Here is a 23,466-nt window from a genome sequence, read left to right as displayed (position 1 = left end):
TTCTGGACAGTGAGAACAATAGTGGTAATTCTGCCCATGGGGCTGCTTGATGAAAGAACTCTGTGAACCATTGCGTGCATGTGAAAGTACGTGATAGGCTGTTAAAATAGCAAGTACTGATAGAAATGAGGAGGTGCCATGCAGAGTGGGAGGTCTCTGCTTATGGAGGCACGAGTTCTGGAACATTCTCTGCAATTGCCCCTTTGGCAGCAAGATGGAATGGCTGCAAGTAGGGACAGAACAGGATGCCTCTATTCATGGTTCGCATAAATTAATTCCTGGAACATCATGATGGCGATAAATAAGGCTTTGAGGAAGTGGCACGTTTAGTCACCAGAATTCCGCAGGAAGAGTGATCAAGTCAGGCCAAAGAATGGCATCTGGGTCTCTGGAGGGAACTGTCATACTGCAGGGCTTTCTCAGGAAATCCCAGCCTTATGCAAGAGCTAGCAGGTGGATGTCTTAGCTCTGTGTAAAGACCTATAGGAAGCGGAATACAGGAAGCAGAAAGATTTCCTTCTAATCTAATTACTCTGCAAGGATTTGAGTCTCCTAATTCCACCCCAGCTTCCTTACGGTAGGCAGCGAAATCGGGGCTTTAGGACCAGCCTCGAGTCCAGAACTCTCTCTCCTACTGCTTGAAATTCTGCCTTTAGAGATTCTCTTCTTTGAGTCTTAAAAGTTCTTTGATTTTGATAAATCCTCTTTTTAAGTTTTAACCACTTCTGGGAGGGGCCATTCACCTGTTTTTTTCCCCTTTCCTTTCTTTTTTTATTGAGGCAAAATTCGTATAACATCAAATTAACACTTTCTGAGTGAAAACTTCAGTAGCATTCAGTAAATTGACAGTGTTGTGCAAACACTACCTCTGTCTAGTTCCAAAGAACTCTTGTCATCCTAAATGGAAACCCCATAGCCGTTGGTTAAGCGGTCACTCTCCACTCCTACCCACCAGCCCCTGGCAACCGCCAACACGCAGCTCTCTCTGTGGATTTACCTGTTCTGGATATTTTATATAAATGGCATCATACATTATGTGGTTTTTTGTGACTGGCTTCTTTCACCTAGAATAATGTTTTCAAGGGTCATCCACATTGAAGCATGGCTCATACTTCATTCCTTTTTATGGCTGAATAATATTCCATGCTATGTGTATACTACATTTTATTTATTCGTTCTTCAAATGATGCCATTTGGGTTGTTTTTGCCTATGGTAAATAGTGCTGCTATGAGCACGCGTGTATAAGCATTTGAGTATCTGTTTTCAGTTCTTTTGGGTCTATACCTAGGAGTGGAATTGCTGGATCATATGGCAGTTCTAGGTGGACTTTTTGAGTAACTGCCAAACTGTTTCCCACAGCAGCTGCACCATTTTACGTTCCCACCATCAGTGCACGAGATATCCAATTTGTCCACATCCTCACCAACACTTGTTATTTTCCCTTTTATGAGTATAGCTATCCTCGGGGGTGTGAGGTAGTATCTCGCTGTGGGTTTGGTTTGCATTTCCCTATCCGCTAATTGTGCTGAACATCTTCTCATGAACCTGTTGGATGTCTATATCTTTGGAGAAATGTCTAGTTAAGACCTTTGCCTTCTTTTAAATTGGGTTACTTGTCTTTTTTGTTGTTGCGTTACAAGAGCTCTTTATATATTCTGGATACTAGACCCTTATCAGATAAATGATTTGCAGCTATTTTCTCTCATTCTGCAGGTTGTTCTTTCATTTTCCTTCACCTGTTCCTATTGGTGTCTTGGACCCTGCTGTTAAGTGTGGATTTGATTAATTAATCTCTTGGAGGGAATCTTTGCTTCCAAGTTCTTGGTGGTGGTGGGATATTTGTCTTAATGGATCTGTCTTTGCTGATGCTCCTCTAACTCCCAACATACGAATCGTGCATTCCTTTTGCTATATCTGTGGAGAAGGGTGCCAGAGCCCCACTGGGCATTTCTTGTTGGTCCACAGGCCTCTGGGGAGCAGAGGAGGGGTCAGGCACCTTCGTGGTCAAGCATGTGCTGACCTTCAGCAGCATTTGTTCATGTCCTTGGGAGTCCAAGTATGTCCTTTTTGTATTACATGCATCTGTTAAGGCACCGCGAGCAGCGGGGTGCTCCGCGACCCTGTCTTCCTCCTGGTTGTTCTCCAGACACGTCCACAGCATCAGGACAAGTCCCAAGGCTGCTCTTGGAGAACTTGGGGCTGCCTGTACAGTCCCTGCTGTTCCCGAGGAGACACAGTGTGGTTTCAGGAGCAGGGGGCAGGTGGAAGACAGCCCAAGACCTGAGCTCTTGTTGGCCTTTTCTCAATGGCGGACGATCTGGGTCCTTGGATTCTTCCCTGGGGAGCTGAGTTCTGCAAACACCGTGCCAGGCACTGCCTGGCCACATTATCCCGCCTGAATGCTGGTTTATTTTTCTCCTGAGGACTGCGTGCTCCCACTGTCTCCTTCTCACAGTGTGGTCACTGCAGCCGCCTCCTCCTCAGTCCCCTGAGTGGGACAATCCCCTGGACTTGCAGAGTCCCTACAGCCTCTTTTTCCCCCTCCCACCTCGTGTGGACCCTCCCCCATCTCCAGGTGAGGAACAGGCCCCACGGCTTCCAGCCCCTCCTGCCCAGACACAGCTGTCTGCTTTCCGTCCCACGGGGACCCCTGAAACAGAAAGGGATCTGGTTCCCAACACACGGATTAAACAGGAAATTAACACACGTGGCCAGTGCTGGAGGTCCTTCTTCACGTGCTTGCAAAAGTAACAGGGCACTTGGTTTTCAAAGGAAAGCCGTTTACTGCCACTCCTCCTTACATCTCCCAGAGGAAAGGGGAGGTCTGCTCTAACTCTGTATTTTTACTACCCATTTCCAGCTAAAATGGTTATGTATCTATATATTTCTTTCTCTACCCCACAGAATTAAGGCAGCAGCAGGTGTGAAAATAACAGCAGTGAGAGTCAGCAGTGAAGACCAATGGGCAGTGCAGGAGGAAATAGATAACGGCAGCGTTCAGACCACGGCTGCCCTCACCTGTGTGGGCCACCTCCCGGATGCGCAGAGCAGGTGAGCGCTGAGGTCCTCAGGGCGCCTCGGCAGTGGGGGTTGGGGTGGCTGCAAGAGCTGACAGCAAAATAATGTGTGTGTAAATAAAGCGATGCCACTGCATTTAATGGGAAATGCGTTACTTTCAGCTCATGGGCGCAGCTCAGTCCTACAGCTTCCGAATGGCTCCATCAGGGGACGTGCCGCAGAATGAGGCTTTCATTCTTTACACTCTTTATGCACCAATGACCTAATTAGATTGGCAGTCTCAAAAATTACCTGAGCTCACATTTGTCACAGTGCAGGGTTTGATAACCGTATTTTAAGAATTTATTATTATTATTATTGTTATTGTTTGCAGTGAAGAGTTGAAGAATGAAATGGGGGAAATAGACATGATCCACGAGGAAAGAGGAAATGTACTTTTTTATGAGCAATCTGACAGCGGCTGTAGCTCTTGAGTAATTGCCTCCCGGTGCTTAAGGAGGCATTTTGCAGATATCACACCTGGGTATTGGCACATGGCTTCAGAATGTTAAGTTGGGTGAACTTGCCATTGCTGGCAGGCAGCTGGTCTTCGCCAGCGCAGATACCTGCCTTGGGCTTTGTGGGCTGAGCTCACCTGGGAAGCAGAGGGAGGTCATTTGCTCATAATTGTGCATCAGGATGCCCAACAGGCAGAAGGAGCTCTCACGCCTGTTGCAACAGGCTTCTCCTCAGTCTCTTTGCCTCTCCTCTTGTCCCCTTTTATTGAACACCCGCTTTCTGTGGGGTTGCTTCCCTGGTCGGGGGATGAGCAATGCTGGACCTGCAAACCTCCTGCTGTCGAAGGAGCGATGGCTCACCCTTCAGTCAGGATGAGTCTTGAACTCCTCAGCTTGGCATACGAGTCCCTTTCACATCTGTTACTTATCACCTTCTGTGGTCATAACCTGTCCTCTTTTCTTTCTTCTCTGGTATTTAAACTCTGAGGTCCACAGTGTTGGCACCGAGGCGGCACTCTGTGCATGGATGAGGGAGGGGCTGGGCGGGTGGGAGCATGAGAAATGGAGAGATTGGGCAGAGCTTGCCTTTGCAGTGGAGTTGTGTGCTGGGGGCGTTCTCTGTTGGATGACCCTGGCCAACCTCAGCTAGAACTCTGCTCTGCCGGCCTTCGAAGGTCTCTTTCAAAGGGAAAGAAGTGACGCAGGTTGAGTGGTCAGGAGCCTTGTGTTAGGAATATTGATCAAGTGACCTGGTGCCCCTCACTCCATACTCAGCCTTCTGGTCCTTGTCCTTTACACCCCTTGACAGCCTTCAGTCTGCGACCTCATGTGGCCCATGGTGTCCCTGGAAATCTATACCTGCCTGCTGAGCACTCCCAAGTCCTGAGTTGCCAAGACACGGAGAGAGCCTAGGACTTTTCTATTTTCTCAGGTGCTTTCAGTTGCAAGTAATGGAATATCTACCTTAAAATGGTTGCAAAAATAGGGTTTTATCATCTCACATGACAAGAAATTTAGAGGTGGGTGGTTCTGTGGTTGGTTAATTCAGGTGCAAGGTTGTGTCACCCAGGTGTGTTCTGTCTTTCCACTCTATGGTATCCAGTTCACTGGCTGTCATCCTCCAGCTTGTTTCCTTATGGTTGCAAGATGGCTACAGCAGCTCCAGGCATCGCACACTCATCCAGATGTATATAAAGACTGGAAGGGAGGGGGGCTTGTCCTCATGTGTCTCTTTACCAGAGAAGAAGACCTTTCCAACAACACTCCTGGAAGTCTTCCCTTTCCATCTCGTCAGTAGGCTGTGGGCTCCACGCCTTTGCCCAGGACTCAGGGGAGTCTGGGAAAGGGAATATCTGGCATTATTTTCACGCTTTGTAGTGGGAGATGGTCTTTGCTGTCAGGGAAGAAGAGGGGAAGAATGGCGGTCAGCGAGCGGCATTGGCCACACTCTTCAAAGGTGGTGTCCATCACAGGCTGTGACCTGACCTCTGTTTTGCGCTGAGGCCCTGTGTGTGTGGGTCCCCACTGGAACACTTCCTCTTGGTTGCTGGGGTGTTTGTCAGATGGGCTCTGTCCAAATGATGCTGTTAGATACTGTACTGATGAAGCCCAAGCCAAAAAGGGGACCTAGTTTCCTCCTGCATGTGGAGAAGTTCAAGGGTGGACTGGTACAGGGGCGTCTGGATCCAGATGCTCAAGCATAGCCTGTCTCCTGCCTTTTCTCTGGGTTGGCATTGTCTCTGGCAGGCTCTTCCCTCCTGGTGGCAGGCTGGCTTTCAGCATCCATCCTGCTGACTTGGTCCCTCCAGGAGAATGCTGCTCTTCTCCATCAGCACAAGTCCTGGGGGTGGTCGTCACTGGCTCTGCTGGGAATAATGTGGATCATGGACCCACCCAGGACCAATCCCTGTAGCCAGCCCTGGAAGTAGCAGGTGGATGGACCCACCTGGACGACATGGGCTTGGAGTAGGGAAGAGGATTCTTGAAGGAATGGATGCTGGGAGGGCAGATACAAGAGGTGGCCAGGCAGTTACCACAGTCCTGCTGACCCTCCTGTTGTGCTGGAGGAGTCTGCATGGGACGCTCTGACCTTCGCCCTCAGGAATCACTGTCCAGGCGTATAATGGTGGTCTCCGTGGTCTACGCATAGGAAACTGATTGTGTTGAAATATTGGACTGATCAAGGGGTGATGTTTTAAATTGAAGGAAAAATACAGGCCATGGTTATCACTCTAGGTTTTGTGAGAATCAATTTTGCATTCTTTTTAGAAGAGATAAAAAAAGATTGCAAGAGAAAAAAGTCATTATATAACCAGAGTTACATAATTATGAGCCGGTCTCACATTCCAGAGTCTGCTTTCTCTTTTTCACTTCCAGCTTCTGACCTCCGTTGGGCGGTGAGGACAGGGAGCGCTGCCTTGGCATGACAATTTAAGCTTATCTAATATCCCTCTAAATTCCATTCCATAATCTAAATAAATAATTGCTTCTTTTTATACTGTTTTGTTGAATTGTGATATCAAATGAGGTGTGAAATACAGGCTCATGAACCATGTTTGCTGGCTAACAAAATGAATATATGAATATACCCTTAACAAAGCCTCCCACAGAAAGCTGTAATCTCTGAATTGTGACAACCTTGGGCGGAATAGAGTTTTTAATAGAATATAATGTACAAACTGCCTGAAATTCTGTGATAAGAATTAAAAATGTGTTGTATGGGAAGACCCGAGGCGCTGGGTTAGAAAGGCCGGAGAGGTCTTAATTTAAAGTATTTTAATGAACACTCATTGTGAGGAAACGTGAGTCAGCAAGATGAAAACCACAAGATAAAGAGTAGTGTTGCCAAAAGAGGAGAGAAGAGATTAGAAAAATAAGCAAATTTGAAAGTGTCTAGAACAGATAACAGGGAACCACAGAGAATGAACGCTGGATGACGGACTGTTTGCGTGGAAACCACGGGCAACCGGAGAGCGGGAGAGCAGGTTGTTCCTTAAATGGTTTCTGTCTGGCTGCTGAGACCCAAACCTTGGAGGAAATAAGTGGCAACTTTTTATGTGGTCAGAAACCGCTACCACTTTACAGAGCTCCTTCTCTGAAAATTGGAGAAAAGCTCAAGTGCACCCTGGAAAGAGGAGTGTGTGCCTCTCCATGGGGTAGAAAGGCAAATGCCCCAAAATAGACGTCTTCAAAGAAACAGACACACCCCATGTTGTTGTCCCCCAACTCAAGGTGAGATCAAGGTCAAAGTCAAGGTTACCATGTTTGAAAATCCGGAACCGATCTTAGGAGTTCATCTTTGCCTACTAATGCAGAAAATATGATCACTAATTGAGCAGAGGAAGGCGACACCATTTTAGCTAACTCAGTGAACTCACCGTTTTTTTGTGAAATTTATCAGTTGAACATTAAGCAACAATGTTAATGTAAGAAAGTTGCTGAGTCATGTGTCATTTTATGGAAATTCGTATCAGGCTAAATCTTTCATTGTGCTTAAGGATTCTCAGTCAAGTTAAAAGAATAAAGAAGAATGAAGACAGCTCGGTGATGAGAACAGCTGCCTCTGTTTCTAGGAAGTAGGAGTAGTTTTTCCGACCAGACTCAGTTTATGTTGATTTGTTTCTTTCTGTGAAAGAGTTTATTGGGAGAGAAAAGATAGAATGGATGGGAGGATTTAGTATGTCTTTGAGGGCAATTTTGTGAGAATCTGTTGTCCATTCCTTATTTTATTTTAAAAATAGAAACCACATAATGCTTATGAGGAGCCAGACAATGTTGTAAATCCTTTGGGAAAATCATCTTTTAAAAGTCAGAAATATTAGAACACTGTGAGGCAGATAACTACTGTTATTCCCTTTTAACAGATGTGTAAATTGAGGCTTGGTTTAAGTGACTTCCCAAGGTCACAGAACCAGTGCAGTGCCAAAGCAATCTGACTTCAGAGTCCAGCTCTCTCCCACCGCAGCAGACCCTCCACGAGGCGCGAGAAGCTGTCCTCTGTGCCGTCCCTTAGCGTTCTCCTTCCGTCTCCATCTTTCAGTTCTCTTGTCCCAACCAGACTGAAAACCCAGGAAAAAGCAGCGCCCACAGCCCTGGCTGGCCATCTAGCGTGTGGAAATAGGGGCTGTGGTGGGTTGAAGGGTGGCTCCTCAAAAGGTGTGGCCATATCCTAATCCTCGGAGCCTTCAAATGGGGCCTTATTTGGAAAGAGGCTCTTTAAGGAGGTAATGAAGGATCTTGAGATGAGGACATCTCCCTGGATTATCTGGGGAGATAAAATACACACACGGAGAAGACACACAGAGGAGGGCATGTGAAGGTGGAAGCAGAGACTGAGTGATGTCACAAACCAAGGAAGCCAGGGAACGCCTGGAGCCCCCAGAAGCCGGAGGAGGCAGCGATTCCCCCTAGACCCTTAAGAGGGAGCCAGGCCCAGACTCTGGCTTCCAGAACCGCGAGGGAATAAATCCCTATTGTTTTAAGCCATCACGTTTGTGGTACTTTGTTAAGGCAGCCCTAGTAAATTCCCACAGGAGCTCAATGACTGCTTGTTAAAGGAAGAAATCAAGGCTTCTCAATCCTGGGTGCCTGTCGGAATAGGCGGGGGGTCTTGACAAGTACACATGTCTTAGACCTGGGAGGGTCACAGGCATCGGCATTTTAAGAAAAGTCCCCAGTGTTTTTATGGGTCCCCAGCGTGGAAGAATTACTGGGATACAGGAATGAATGAAATACTAATAAATTTAAACCTCGTAAGAAGATTAAGGTATTTTACTTTTAACAGTTTAAGGATTCGAAAATAATGGATTTAGAAACGCTCAATTTTTGGATTTACAATAGCATTTGCCGTGGGACACCTGGAGATCTCTGAGTACCAGCTACCACAATAGTTCAAAGCCAGGATTTGATGTATAGAAATACGTTAGGTACTGGATCCGCCTGTAATTCATGCTAGAAAGTGACAATAGAGTTCACCTATAGGATATGGAGGGCCCCTCCTCTATCTCCCCCCAGAAAATCAGGCCAGCCGAAGAAAAGAAACAAAGAAATATTTTTGAAAACCTTCCCCTCTTTTTCTAACGAGTGGGCAACTCTGTGAATTTACGCTGCTGGCCAGCTTCAGTGTGAGTATAATAGAAGGCTTCTTACTTCAAAATGATAGATATTCAGCTGTGGAAAAGTGAGCAAATACAGCTGAGTAAAGAGGAGATAAAGGTCATCCCTGAACCGAGGTGTGATTCAAAGGCCACCACCGCTGGTGTTTTGATGAGTGTATTTGTATGTGTGTGTTCACATGAATGCACATTGTGTGTGTTCACATGTACCCAAGTATGTTATTTTTGTCAATACTAGAATTTGTTTAGCTTTGAAAGCTGTCGTTTTCTGTAACAATATAGAATAAATATATGGCAATCTCTTTTCATGTCACTAAATATTTAACTATAACAATAATTATCAACCTCTTTGAAAAACTGGTAAAAGTGGTGGACCTCTTCCCCCCAAAATACAAACATGCACACATAAACAATTTTTTTTCCAACAATTTCAAGATTCGTGGAGGCTCTCAATGAACCTATAATTTTAAATGTAATATTTAATAATAGAATAATATTCTATTGATATTATAGAGGCATATTCTATTCACTAATCATATTTCATCTTTTCCTCTTAAACATTGTTACTAGCCATTTTTATGTTTCTTTTTCCCCCTCTTAAACATTTTTTTTTTCTTTTTAAACATAAAATGTCTGTTGAACATTCCTGTAGGTAAATCTTTAGGAGAGAATGCCAGAAGTGAATGAGTAGGTCAAAAGATTTGATGCTGTTTTAAGTTTTTATGCTTTTGTGAAATTTTCCTGCCAGTTTACACTGTCTACTCTGTGTGAGAGTGCTTGGTTCTCAATTCCTTTACCAACATTGGGCATTGCCTTAAAAAGATAACTTGATAGTTGAAATATGGCTGTCTTCTTGTAGGCTTAATTTGCATTGACTTAATTTCTGGGGAAATTTAACAGTTTTTCCCATGTTTGTTTGCAAATGTTTTTCCCTACTTTGTTGTCTTTAGTTTTAAAAATTATTGTTTTGTAGCTTTAGCAATATTTTAGGCTTTTGTGTTATCAGATCTACTCGTCTTTTTCTTTCAAGTCAAAGACCCCCACCTGGACCTGGGATGGTGAGGGGTGGGTCAGAATGCCTGGAAGTCTTTGTCAAAACCCACCCATCAGCCTGGCCTCTGAGTGATGTCAGAGACAACCAGAGCCAGACACTAGTTCAAGTGGTAAAGATGGATTTTATTCAGAAACTATTGCAACAAGGGAAAAGAGACCTCAATGTGGAGCTGGGCTCAATTCCGGATACAGTAAAGACGGCTGGGGGTTTACAGCCAAGGGGCAGAGGGAATTTGGGGGTGGGGATGGAGTCAGTAGACGGCAGATGACCAAGAGGAGACATCCAGGATAAGGGGGGTTCTCGCTAGACTGACCACACCAGGTTCTCACTGCAGGCTGGCCAGAGCGATCAGACATCAAGGTGGGGATGAGGAATTTGATTAGATATGGGGAGCGATCAGAGATCAAGGATGGGGGAGGGGATTCTCTCTAAACTGACTTAGCAGGATTTTTGTTATAATTGGGCTATGCAGATGAGACAGGGACGGGGCCAAGGCTGAGGAGAGTGAGCACTCAGAGGAGTCTGACTCAAGTTTGGTGAGGGAGAGAGTCTTTGTCAGTGACTGCTCGGAGCAGTGCCCACTGCTGACCGGCAAGGACAGGTGGTGGGAGTGAGGACTGAACCTTTGTCGTCTTAGGCCATTGAGGTTTTGAGTTCACTTGTTACTATGGCATAAGATAGTCTATCGTGACTGATACAAAGAGTTTTCAAATATACATTTAAAAAATGTTAAAACTTTGTTGAGCAGTTTTAGGCTTACAGAGGAATTGAGGAGAAATGACAGGGAATTCCCATGTTACCTCCTGGCACACGGTTTCTCCTATTACTAGCATCTTGCATTAGTGTGGCACACAATTACAATCGATGAGCCAATGCTGATACATTCTTGTTAACTGAGTACACAGTATACGTTGGAATTCACTCTTGGTGTTTTACGCTCTATGAGTTTGGACAAATGTATACTGACATGCGTGCACCATCCCAGTATCAAAAAGAAGAGCTCCACTGCCCTAAAAATCCTCTGTGAGCCACCTGTTCATCCCTCCCTCCTCCAGAATCCCTGGCAACCGCTGATCTTCTTACTGTCGCCATAGTTTTGCCTTTTCCAGAACGTCACATAGTTGGAATCATACAGTATGCAGCCATTTCAGGTTGGCTTCTTTCATTTAGCAATATGCATTTAAGGCTCCTCCATGTCTTCTCATGGCTTTATAGCTCATTTCTTTTTACCACCAAATAACATTCCACTGTCTGGATGGACCAGTTTATTCATCCACCCACCTACTGAAGGACATCTTGGTTGCTTCCAAGTTTTGGCAATTATGAATAAAGCTGCTGTAAACACCTGTGTGCGGGTTTTTGTGTGGACATAGTTTCAACTCCTTTGGGTAGATACCATGGGGCACGATTGCTGGGTCATACGATAAGAGTATGTTTAGTTTTGTATGAAACTGCCAGACTGTCTTCTAAGTAGCCATATCATTTTGCCCTCTCATCAGCAATGGATGAGAGTTCCTGTTGCTCCATGTTCTCACTAACATTTGGTGTTGTCGGTGTTCTGGATATTGGCCATTCTAATAGACACCTATGAGAATAGGTAGTGGCGTTTCATTATTGTTTTAATTTTCAGTTCCCTGATAACATATGATGTCGAGCATCTTTTCACATGCTTATTTTCCATCTGTATATCTTCTCTGGTGAGGTGTATGTTCAGATCTTTTGCCCATTTTTTAATTGGGTTTTTGTTTTCTTATTGTTTTGTGTTAAGAGGTGTTTATATATTTTAGATACTAATTCTTTGTTGGTTTTATGTGTTGTAAATACCTTCTCCCAGTCTGTGGCTTCTGTTTTCATTCTCTTAATCAAATAACATTTTGATTAGTGATGCCATGTCTGCAATAAGTTCATAGGTCTAAAGTGGCTACATTTAGATGACTAATAAGTTTCCCTGATTCTCAGGATGGCTGATTTGGAGCAGAAAACTCCATATTTGGGTGTTCTGGTGTTGTTGGGAAAAAAATATGTCTTCCTTTATGCCTCTGAGTCCTTCTGCTGAGCAGGAGGGCCTTGCTGGCTGAGGACGGTATCCCACGCAATACGCAGGCTCATACAGCTCATTCCTAGAATGTCCTGTAGCCACCTGGCCTCTCTGACCGTGGTCTCTCCCCACTAATCCATTCTGCTACCAGCTGCCAGACTCATCTTAAAACACTGCTTCCATCACGACCTAGTGGCTCCCTGTTGCCTGTCTCAGCAAGTCGAAGCAATTGGCTAGACTTTTACAGTCCTTTGTGGAAGCAAGGCTGTCTCTCAAGATGCTCAAAACTCTGATGCAAGAGACAGATCCTAAGACAGCACCCTCAGCCGGTCGGTGGCGCTGTGCGCAGTTACAGCACCAGAGACCAAGGGCAACGGAGCGAGGAGGACAAAGTGGGTTCTGAAGGGAGGGATCTGGAAAAGCATGTCAAGGAGGTGACATTTGAACTGGTCCTTAAAGGATGAGTAGGAGTTTAAAGGCGTTTAAAAATACACATTTCTGGGAAGGTGACCTATTAAATCATTCTTTATATAATGTTACACTGTATTGTATAAGTCTTCCAGAATGCTCTTTAGTTCAAAAATAGTGGCTGGATAGTCTTAGAATATGGAGCATCTGTGAAAGGTGGACCTGGATGGGGCCACGTTGAGCAGTCTGGGAGAGGTGTCAATTGGTGGAGGGGGAGTTTTCAGGGGTTATTGGAAGCAGATCCTACTAAACACACCCTTATGGAGCACTTCTGTGCACCAGGTCCTATGCTGCACATTTCCTCTCTTCATTATCAGAATATCCCCGTGAAGAAGAGAGCGCTATTAGCCCCACTTACAGATGGGGAGGTTGAGGCTCATGTTGCTGTGACTGGCGCATCTAGGATTTGAACCCAGACTTCAAGATTCTAGAACAGTGCCTGGCACATAGTGGTCACCCTGCAAATATATATCAGACAATTCTAAGCCCAAGACTCCTTTCTCAGCACCAGGGTGACCTCAAAAAGAGAAGAACGTGGTGCCAAAGAGGAACTCTGCCAAGGGTCAACACTTTGGCAGGATTGGGTGGCCTCCCCACATCCCCAATTTAAGCTACATTATTCAGGCCTGCAGGAAGCTCAGCCTTCATCATCGCATTGCCAGTTTCATGCATTGTAGGTCCTTTGTGAAGCAGAAATAGAGAAGCGAGTTTCTCTCAGAAACTCCCCGTGTCATTTAGATTCCGACATGCTCTTTCTTACTGATTTTATTTCCGCTGTGGGATTTAGCTTTTGTAATTCCCTTATGCAGACAGAAGTCGAGCCAGAGGAAATGGGAGGCTTTCTTTCCAAAGGTCTGCCAGCGTGGTGATTTTAAATCAGAGCCTTTACGCCAGATTTCTGAGGGTGGTTGGTGAAACCAGCTGAGGGTAACTTGCGAAGTTGACGCTAATGGGAATCTCTCTTTATTTGGCCTGTTACGTTGGTTTATATTTGTTTGTCAGAAACCCCAACCATTCCATTAAGTGACTTTACTTTTATGTCATTATTTTGATGTACAGTATTTATTTACTTATTTTGACATAGTTATTATTATGACATTGTATATGTCATTGACCAAATGGACCATTGAAACCATGAAACTGTCCCCAGATATGGTGCACGTCTTTGACAGAAGCTATCAAATGAGCCTTTGAGTTGTTGCCCCCCTACCCGCCTCACAGTTTCCTGGAGAAAATCCTCTGTGATTTGAAAGTGTTCATTTAACGCAGGCTGCCTTGACGAAGCATCAGTTCTCACGTTGAGCCTGTAAACCCAGAGGAAAGGTCACATGCCCGCTTATCGTTCCCTGTATGCACGAGAAGAAACCTCTGTGTCTTTTGAAAGGATGTTTTGTTTGATTTTATCCAGTTCCGTGGCCACCGTCCTGCATTCCTTCCCATAGGTCCCAGTGCAGCGTGGCTCCATATTCTGTTGACTGCGCGCAGTTTGCAGCCTGAATCTGAACGTGACTGGTTAGGCAGCTAGATGCTCTTAGCAGGAGGGGTGGGCCCCTTCCACCCTGAAGATGTTCCAATGTTTTACCGGATGATCCACTTTTTAAAATTGTTATTAGTAGACTTTATTTTTCAGGACGGTTTTAGATTTACAGAAAAACTGAGCAGACAGTACAGAGATTTCCTGTCTGAGCTCCCCACCCAGTTTCCCCTAGCGTTAATGCCTTATGTTAACATGGTGCCTTTGGAATAATTAATGATCCAAATATTGATAGTTATTATTAACTAAACTCCATACTTTATTCACACTCCTTGAGTTTTTACCCCATGTCCTTTTTCTGTCCCGGGATCCCGTCCAGGACACCACCTGCATTTAGTCATCATGTCTCCTTGGCTGTGGCAGTTTTTCAGACTTTCCTTGTTTTTGATGCCTTGGGCAGTCTTAAGGAGGACTGGTCAGTAGTTTGCAGATGTCCCTCTATTGGAATTTGCCACATTTTTTCTCTCTTGATTGGACTGGGGTTATAGGTTTTTGGGAGGAAGACCACAGAGGTAAGGTGCCGTTTTCATCACATCACTCCAAGAGTACAGACTACCAAGATTATTGATCACTGCTGATGGTGACCTTGATCGCCTGGCTGCGGTAGCGTTTGTCAGGTTTCTCACTGTAAGCTTACAGCCCCTCCATCTCCAGACTGTCCTCTTTGGAAGGAAGTCACTACACACAGCCCACACATAAGGGGTGATGGTTATGCTCTCTCTCCTTCATGTTGGAGAATCTACAAAAGGTATTTGGCTTCTTGCTGTTCCACTTTGACGTCTGATGCTGACTGCAACTAGTCCATGAGCTCCAGGGGGACAGGAACTGTGTGTCCTTCCACATGGAGTCACCGTTGCCTGGCTTCATGCCTGGCACATAGTAGGTACTATATAAAAAAATGATTGAATGCATGAATGATGAAGGATAGTCTAGTTAGGAGCCCCACACCTCTTGCGGACTTCCCTTCCACCCCTGAACTTATGGGACTGCAGCTGCACCATTGGTGTTGGGGGAGCACACGGCCGGGCCCAGGGGGACACAGGAGATTTTGACATCACACCGTCATTCAGAATTTATTATGGCTATTGCAGATGGTGACATGAGGTGAGCACAGAGCTGAAATAGGGTCATGCAATGGAGGGTGAAGGGCATGAGGACGGGGCTGCCATAGAGAAGATGGGCAGAGGAGGTCTGTGTGGGGCTATCCTGTTGGCTCTGAATGGGAGGAATGAGGAAAAGCCAGCCATGCGATGATCTGGGGAAGAACTTTCTAGGCAGTGGGAAGAGCAGGTGGTATCTGGTTGGGAGGCTGGAAACCTGGGCAGCACAGAATCCAGCCGGGCTTGAACCATCTCTTCTGAAGGTTGTGTCTGCATCTGACATGAAACCTAACATACTCACAGGTCCTAGGGATTAAGACGTAGACATCTTTGGGGGACCGCTGTCCTGCCTACCCCCTGTTGTATTTGCAATCCTGCAGAATTAGAATCTGTAATGCACGTCTCCTGGGCTTGTGTGTCCAGAGTCTGGGTTAGCTCGCTTCCATCTGAGAGGCGCTGTAGGAGATTAGAGGCTGGGAGGAAGCAGGTGGGGGACATCCCTCCCCTGTCTCTGCCTCGGGCACCCGCCCTGGCGTGGCTGCAGCTCCCCCACAACCCCAGCTCCTGCCGGAGGAGCCGGCTGTGGTCAGTTTCCATCCAGGGGTCCCTGGCCTCCCGTCCACCTACCTTCTTTGCCCCTCCAGCCTAGAGGTGCTTCTGGCTTGTTGCTGCTCCAGTCTCCCGTTTCTCACCGTCCCATCTGACCTCCCAGATTTGCCCTCACTTGGTGACCAGTTCCCTGCACTAACTTCCCTTTGTTATAAATTCCTCAAGTGGTCTGTGTCCTGCTCAGTCGCTGGCCTGATTCGTGGGGCTGGGAGCCGAGAACTCCTCACCACTCTGAAGCTTCTGCTCAGGGTCAGACTCGGGGTGCACGAGAGGGGAGTTGGGCATTTTCGAACCAGCCCTGGATTCTTTCTTCACCAAGGGTTTGGGGAGCCCTGAGGAAAATCCCCTCGGTGCACCCAGGCCACCCCCTCAGCCCATCGGTGCCACGCAGAGGGTTGAACAGGTTGGGACCGTGTCTCTGCTTCCCTGACAAGGGCTGCTCGCGCTGTCCCTTCCAGAATGACGCTGTGGGTGAGGATGGTGAACACTGCAGACCCCTGCCTGGAGCCTCCCGGTTGGGAAGCGCTGCTTTCTTGCTCTTTTGAGTTCTGTCTCTATGATTATCCAGGGGTGCCATCTGCTTTTTGCTTTCCAAAAGAGGAAGGAGAGAGTTGTGATTGCCTGCTGCCGCAGGCCCGGCATTGCTGTCCCAGGGCCTTTGATAAGAGGGATTGGCGCGCAGAAGGGGCTGGAGCCCCCAGCCCTGCCCACCTGGGGCTGGGACAGACTCCCGGTTTCTCTCCAGGGACAGGGTTTAAACGTGTCCACCCTGGTCACCAGCAAGAAGGACATGGCAGCTCCAGGATCCAGGACTGCTCAGAAACATTTGCTCACCCAGCTTCTCTCCCTTGAGAAGTTTATGTTCTAGTGGCAGAAATAGATAATAATGAATGTTTACTATTAGATGGAGAAAAGGCCTAGGGAGATGAGGTCCTGCTGGCGGAGCGTGTTCCTCATCCATTATGACTGGTGTCCTTATACAAGGGGAAATTTGGACCCAGACATGCTCGCAGGGAGAACACCATGTGAAGGTGAAGGCAGAGACGGGGCTGATGCTTTCATGAGCCAAGGAACACCCGGGATGGCCAGGAACCACCAGAAGCTGGAGAGAGGCATGGACAGATTCTCCGTCAGGGCCTCAGAAGGAACCCACCCTGCTGACACCTGATCACCTTGATCTTGGGCTTCTAGCCTCCAGAACTGGGAGAGAGTAAATTTCTGTTGCTTTTACCACTTAATTTTTGGTACTTTGTTCCTCCAGCCCTGGCAGATGAACATACTTCCTCCCTTCTTCCTTTGTCCCCTTCCCGGGAATAGCAATCTATGGCTGAACTATTAATCATCGAGTGACTTGCACGGTTCCATTGCGTCTTTTCCTCCAAGTCTCAGAATGATCTCCCCAGGAGGAGGCGCAAGTCCCTTCCGCCATCTGTGAGGCTTCTCTCTGGACCCCAGGTGGCCTTCGACGCTCAAGTGTGGCTCATCTCAGAGCACAGATGTGTTCAGGTCCATGATTCTGAGGATACATTGTTCAGGGAGTCATAACACATCCTCATTTAGCCAATAGATATTTGACTAAAAGCCTCAAAGAAATAGAGAAACTCAAATAACACTTTAAATGCGATGCAGATAGCTCTGCCCACTGTCCACTCAGGAGTGTCTGCCCCAGAGGGAGCACGGGACGGGAGGGTGGCCCTGCCCCTCCTTGGTTTGGATTCACTTCCCCTGGGCTTCCCGGGGCCTGGGCATCCCCACATGCCGCCTGTGCTTCTGGTGCTGGCAAATCTGAAATTTTGATGTAACACAACTTTAACACAAGTCAGCCACTTAAAACAAAATGGATGGACACTTGGGTTGTTTCCACCTTTTGACTATTGCAAATAGTGCTGGTATGAACATTTGTGTATAAGTTTTTGCTTGAACATGGGTTTTCAGTTCTTTTGGATATGTGACGAGGAGTGGAATTGCTGGGTCATAGGGGTGCTCTGTAACCTTTTGAGGAATTGTCAAACTGTTTTCCATGGCAGCTGGCCCATTTTATTTTCCCACCAGCAATGTATTAGGGTTCCAATTTCTCCACATCCTTGGATGGGTAAAGTAAATGTGGTCCATCCATACAATGGAATATGATTCAGCCATAGAAAGGGGTGAGGCACTGGCACCTGCTACACCGTGGATGGACCTTGAAAACATTATGTGGCGAGTGAAAGAAGCCAGACACAAAAGGTCTCTTATTGTATGTTTCTGTTTATATGAAATGTCCAGAAAAGGCAAAGCCTCAGAGACAGAAAGCTGAGTGGTGGCGAGGAGCCGGGGGCTGCGTGTGGGGAGTGACTGCCAATGGGGAAGGAGCCTCCTTTCAACGTGATGAAAAGCTTCCAGAACTAGATGGCAATGATATTTGCGCAACATTGTGAATGTCCTGAATGCCACTGAATTGTATGCTTTAAAGTGGTAAATTTTATGTTATGTGTATTTTAGCATAATAAAAAACAAAACAAGAGCAACAAAAATAGCGCCCTTTCTCCGCCAATGTCACCTGTAATGTGCTTTCTGGCCAGTTGGAGAGATATTGAAGGCTATTTCTGACATGCGATTTTTACCTGCTGTGCGGTCTTTCAAACTAAACCTCTACATAAGAATCCACTCCCGCTAGTGAGACTTGCCAAGAATTAAACATATTCTTAAGAATTCAAAGCTAATAATATTAGAACTTACGATTCCCCACGGCTAGTTACTCCAGTAGAAAGGACCCTAGGAAGGTTTTGTGGAGTGTGGCATCAGCTCCAATTTCCGTCCCACAGAGGTGAGACTCTTGAGCACCAAGGAGGCAAAGCTGAAATCCCCACTGCTGAGAAGCAAAGCGAAACCAGAGAGGAGCAGGGATGCTGGTGCCCACGGCCGCCAGGCCCTCGTGCGGGTGCGAGGGTGCAGCGGCGGGTGAGCTGAGCGCTCTCTCCTCTCTAAGCGGACCGGCTGTTTTTCTTTCCTCTTCCTTATCTTATGAGCTATTTCAAGCATACTTAAAAATATGGGAAATATTGTAACACATTCATCTTTCTACTGCATAGCTTTGTCATAGTTTGGTATTTCCCCAAATTTGCTGCAGAGCTTAAAAAAGCAAAAGCCCAAACAAACAAAATTCTCCCTGCAGCATTCTCCTGCCTCCCTCCTTGGAGTTAACGCTATCCTGAGTTGCATGTTTATCACTCTTATGAATCTTTATATCATTTTACTACATAGGTCCTGCTATGGACTGAATGTTTGTATCCCCGTGAAACTCACATGCTGAAATCCTAACCCCCAAGGTGATGGTATCAGGAGGCGGGGCCTCTGGGAGGTGCTTAGGTCGTGAGGGTGGAGCCCTTGTGATGGGCTTAATGCCCATAAGGAGACCCCAGAGAGCTCCCTCGCCCCTTTCAGCGTGTGGAAGAAAAATGATGGCCATCTGTCAACCAGGAAGCAGACCCTCACCAGACACGGAATCTGCTGGAGCCTTGATCTTGGACTTCCCAGTTTCTAGAACTGTGAGAAATAAATTTTTGTTGTTTATAAGCCAGTCAGTCTGTGCTGCTTTGTTATAGCAGTCTGAATGGACTAAGACAGGTATAGATCCAGTGTCTTGTTTCCAGACTCTATAAAATTACATCGTGCTGTAAGAATCATTCTGCAACTTGCCTTTTTGGCTCAATGCAACATTTCCTAAATTACATCCTGTTGATACATGTAACTCCAGTTATTTTATTCCCCCTGCTGTATAATATTCCATCATATAGATATTCCATAATTTATTTACTCATTCTTCTGTTGATGGATGACTATTATTTAAAATTCTTGCTCTTATGAATCTTAGCGCCCATTCTTGTACACGCAGTGTTAAATATTTGCACTAGGTCCTCTGAGATAGTGGTTTGTAAACTGGGGATTGCAACCCATTAATGAGTCATGACAAGCATTAAAAAAAGGAACTTCAATAGATTAGCACAGAATAGAAAATATCAGGGTCTATAGCATGTAATATGGAAGAATAATTCATGAAGCTTTAGTGTCCCTTATGTGTGTGAGTTTTCTGAGTTGCCGTGCAAAATCTATTTCTTACTGGATGCCGGAGTGAAAAAATGTGATGCCCAAGCTCTTGGGTCTGTCATAGCAGTGGGATTGCTGCATCCTTGGGTGTATGTATCTTCAGCTTTCTACATGTTGCCAAATTGCTCTCCGAAGTGGTTGTACCCATTGGTGAGTTGTGCTTGAAGTTAGGTTTCTATTTTTTTTTTTTTGAGGAAGATTAGCCCTGAGCTAACTGCTGCCAATCCTCCTCTTTTAGCTGAGGAGGACTGGCCCTGAGCTAACATCCGTGCCCATTTTCCTCTACCTTATATGTGGGATGCCTACCAAGCGGTGCCATTGTCCGAACCAGCGAACCCCAGGCCGCCAAAGTGGAATGTGCGCACTTAACCGCTGAGCCACCGGGCTGGGCCCCGTGAAGTTAGGTTTCTTAACTTTCTGAAAAGAGGAGATTTTTCCAGAAGCTAGTCCTTGTATGTCTTATTTTGGGTTGATGTTCTTCTGGCTTGATTTTGTGGATCTGCTGGTGGTGTTTTGTCGGAGAAACACTCATCTTAAAGACATGCCATTTAATTTCTCTGCTGTCAAGTGGCAGAATTAAGTTATTCCTTTTTTTAAAAGAATGATTTAAGTAGGAAATAATGAATGCAAAATGCTGTAGTTAAACGTCAGCAGATAAGCTGATGGATTGGTTGTCACTTGGGTCTTCTATAAAGGGAAAGAAAATGATATTTAATCATTTTCAAAAAATAAAAACAGCCATGATGAATGTGGTGCATTTTGATGCTGAGTGACTCATTAGGGCGCACTATTATTTTCCACTTAATAAAGGAACCTGGTCTCTCCCCCTTGATTAAATAGTTGCAAACCGAAGAAGTCTGTTTTCAAGAGTGCACGGGGTCTCCCGAGCTGTGTACACATGGGAACTGTTGCTACCTGGCACTGGTTCCTGTGGAATCTCCTATGTCCAGGTGGCAAATTGGTGGCCCAGGGACCTGTTTTGTTTGACCTGCTGAGTGTTTTTCTTTTTTCCTTCAATGTGGGCCAACATTGAAAAAAATCGGGAGATTTGATTGAAAATATACATTTCAGGCATCTCTGGAGAAACTGGGAGGTCTGGCAATATGGCGTCAGGCTGATACTGAATGGCCATCACTGCTGGAGTTGACTGCGGCTGCTCAGTTTAGAAGGGGCCCATGCTCTCTTGTTTACCACAGTCCTCTCCGCACCCTACCATCCCCCCCAAACTGGGTAAAAATTCTGAGCCAAATTTTAATGTGTGTGTGTACATGTGGGTTTCCCCACCACCACCAAGCAATGCTCCAGCACCAGCTGGGTGTCCTACAATCCAACGCAATTCTGACACTATCTACCTGGGGATGGCGTCAGATCCCACAGGTTAAGGCCTCAGTCCCACAAGACTGCCCTCCCTCTCCCCTGCTTCAGATGCCAATCACAAGTCCAGGTTGGACTGACTGGTTATAGACCGGCGTTTCTAACGACCCCTTCCACAGGTTCCGTTAGTTGGCTAGAGTGGCTCACAGAACTCAGATAAACATTTTACTTACTAGATAACTGGTTTATTGTGGAAGGATATAAGGCAAGAATAGCCAGATGGAAGAGATGTGTAGGACAAGGTCTGTGGGAAGGTGGGTGGAGCTTCCATGCCCTCTGGGAGCCCCAATTGCCCTGACCACGTGTTCACCAACCTGGAAGCTCTCTGAAACCCGTCCTTTTGGGTATTTATGGCGGCTCCAGTACACAGGCGTGATTGATCAAATCGTTGGCCACTGGCGATTGATTCACCTCCAGCCCCTCTCCCTTCTGGGAGGTCAGCGGGCGACACGGAGAGTTTCAACCCTCTAGTCACAGGGTTGGCTCTCTGGGCAAGCAGCCCCCGTCCTCAGCTGCTTTCCAAAAGTCACCTCATTAACACAACAAAAGACACTTTTCCCATGCTCATCAGTGAGGAAATTCCAAGGCTTTTAGGAGCTCTGTGCCAGAAATTGGGACGAAGACCAAATATATATTTCTCATACGTCACCGCATCGCACTGGGGTTGGCTGTTAGTTGGCATTTATCAGTGAGCGCACAGTGGCATTTTTCTTATAGGAGAGAAATATTTCTTGATATCACCACTTTTTAGCTATATGACCTTCAACAACTTATTTCAACTCCTTGTGCCTCTGTTTCCTCAACTTTAAAGTAGGGAAAATTTTATGTCTACCCTGTATAGCTGTTGTGGGATTAAACTATTTTGTCTACGTGAAGTGCTTACAACAGAGTTTGGCACAGAGTAAGTGGCCTGTCACTTTTGCGTGAATTAGTATTATTAGTATCCACCTTTGTATCAAGAGGCCAAGAGAGTGGTGAGTTTCAAGATAAATGAGAAAGCATGTTTTTTTTTGTAACAAACAATATTCTTATATGTAATATGAAACAAAAGATTTCCATGTTGAAAGAAACAATGTAAAACACCTTACTACCTCTATGCTAAATATGCAGAGAAGATACATGATGAAAAATGTAATGAACCGGTAAAAAGGCTTAGATTTAACAGGGTTTCTTTCTAAATGGAAATAAGCTGAGTGTGGCTTTTGTGACCCATGCTAGTGCGTCACACCAGCGGTGGTCTCATTCCCTGAGGGTGTCTGCCGGCCCTTCGGGCATTTGAGACGCCCACACACCCTTGCACACCCCACCCACCACTGGGCCGTGTGGAAGCCGCTGAGTGCGCTCTGGACAGACGCTCTCAGATCCTGGGAAAAGGGCGCTTTCTCAGAGGCAGGTGTAGCCTGGGTGTGAAGGCAGAGAGCTGGGGTCCGTGGTGGCTCCTCCTTCTCTGCTCAGCTGTGTGACTTTAGTCAGGCGACAGACTCTCTCTGAACCCCTTCTGTGAAATGGGAATTTCTTTACAGGCTCACCGTGGGGATTAAACAAAGTTACCCCCTCCCTCAAACCACCAGCCCAACCTTTGAAAGGGTTCTCTGAACAGTTTCTTCCCTGTGCAGAAATCCACCCCAAAGACTTGAAGCCAAATGCAGTTTTTGAAGGTTTTTTCCTCTAAAATTGATTTTCTTAACCCAAAACACACAATGAGGTGAATGAAAATGGATCCTTAAAGAGGATTTCAAGGTACATTTTGTTTTTCTCCCCAGAAACTCTTTTGAATTCCACTTTTACCTGTTTCAAAGACAACAGCAAATAAAGCAATAGCTTTGCCTGAAGCCCAGACCGTGATTTACTGAGGAGCAGACCAGACAGGAGGTTTCGGAGGCATTCGGGAGAGAAAATTGCTGTGAAATCTGGTGTCCACGTGCTGTTACTGCCTTTGGGAAAAGGGAGCTGGTGATGTCTGACGGACAAACAACAGAGAGTTTTTTAGATTCGGTGCCAGCCAGTGCGCCCAGGGTTGGGAACGTGGATGTCACATATGGATCGGGGATGGCTCTGATTTGCCTGAATCCGCTGCAGGGGGGTAAATACTACAGTCGTTTAAAATTATGGTCTGTGGAGTCGGATCTGGCTTCAAACTCAGGCCCTGCCATTTACTAGCTGTGTGGCCTCAGACAGGTGACAATTCCTTGTTTCCCTGTTCCTCATCTGTGACATGGAGAAGAGAATCATACCTACTCTGAGGTTTGCTGTGGGGATTATATGAGATCATTCATCTCAGTGTTCAGTAGATTTACAGAGTCAGCCCCCAGAAAACGATCTCCTCAAAAAGATAAAACGTGTTCTGCTTAGCAGCAAGGACCAAGCGCTCAGTGAGGGGACTCCACGCCGCCTTAGCCTTGGCCCCAGGAGGGTGTTTCTCTGTGGCACCTTTCGATCATCATGTGCAAAGTCATAATCTATCCTGTAAGCAGAATTGAGTTCTGGACACAGAACTAAGTATCTTTTTTTTTTTTTGATTGTTAATAGCAGTTTTATTTATTTTTTTCTGTCTTTTTTTTTTTATTAATGTT

At 46.0% G+C, this 23,466-nt stretch overlaps 1 protein-coding gene across 1 annotated transcript in view; it reads left to right on the top strand.

Moving 5' to 3' along the window:
* Positions 1-23,466, top strand: part of LOC124227126 (transmembrane protein 132B) — a 212,144-nt gene that overhangs the window by 44,572 nt on the left and 144,106 nt on the right. The window contains exon 3 of the mRNA XM_046641014.1: positions 2,906-3,052. Coding sequence (XP_046496970.1) covers positions 2,906-3,052 — 147 coding nt within the window. The remainder of the gene's footprint in view (positions 1-2,905; positions 3,053-23,466) is intronic.

The sequence above is a fragment of the Equus quagga genome, chromosome 15 (genome assembly GCF_021613505.1).
Source record: "Equus quagga isolate Etosha38 chromosome 15, UCLA_HA_Equagga_1.0, whole genome shotgun sequence".
Taxonomy (NCBI): Eukaryota; Metazoa; Chordata; class Mammalia; order Perissodactyla; family Equidae; genus Equus; species Equus quagga.
This window is presented reverse-complemented; position numbering and strand designations above follow the sequence as displayed.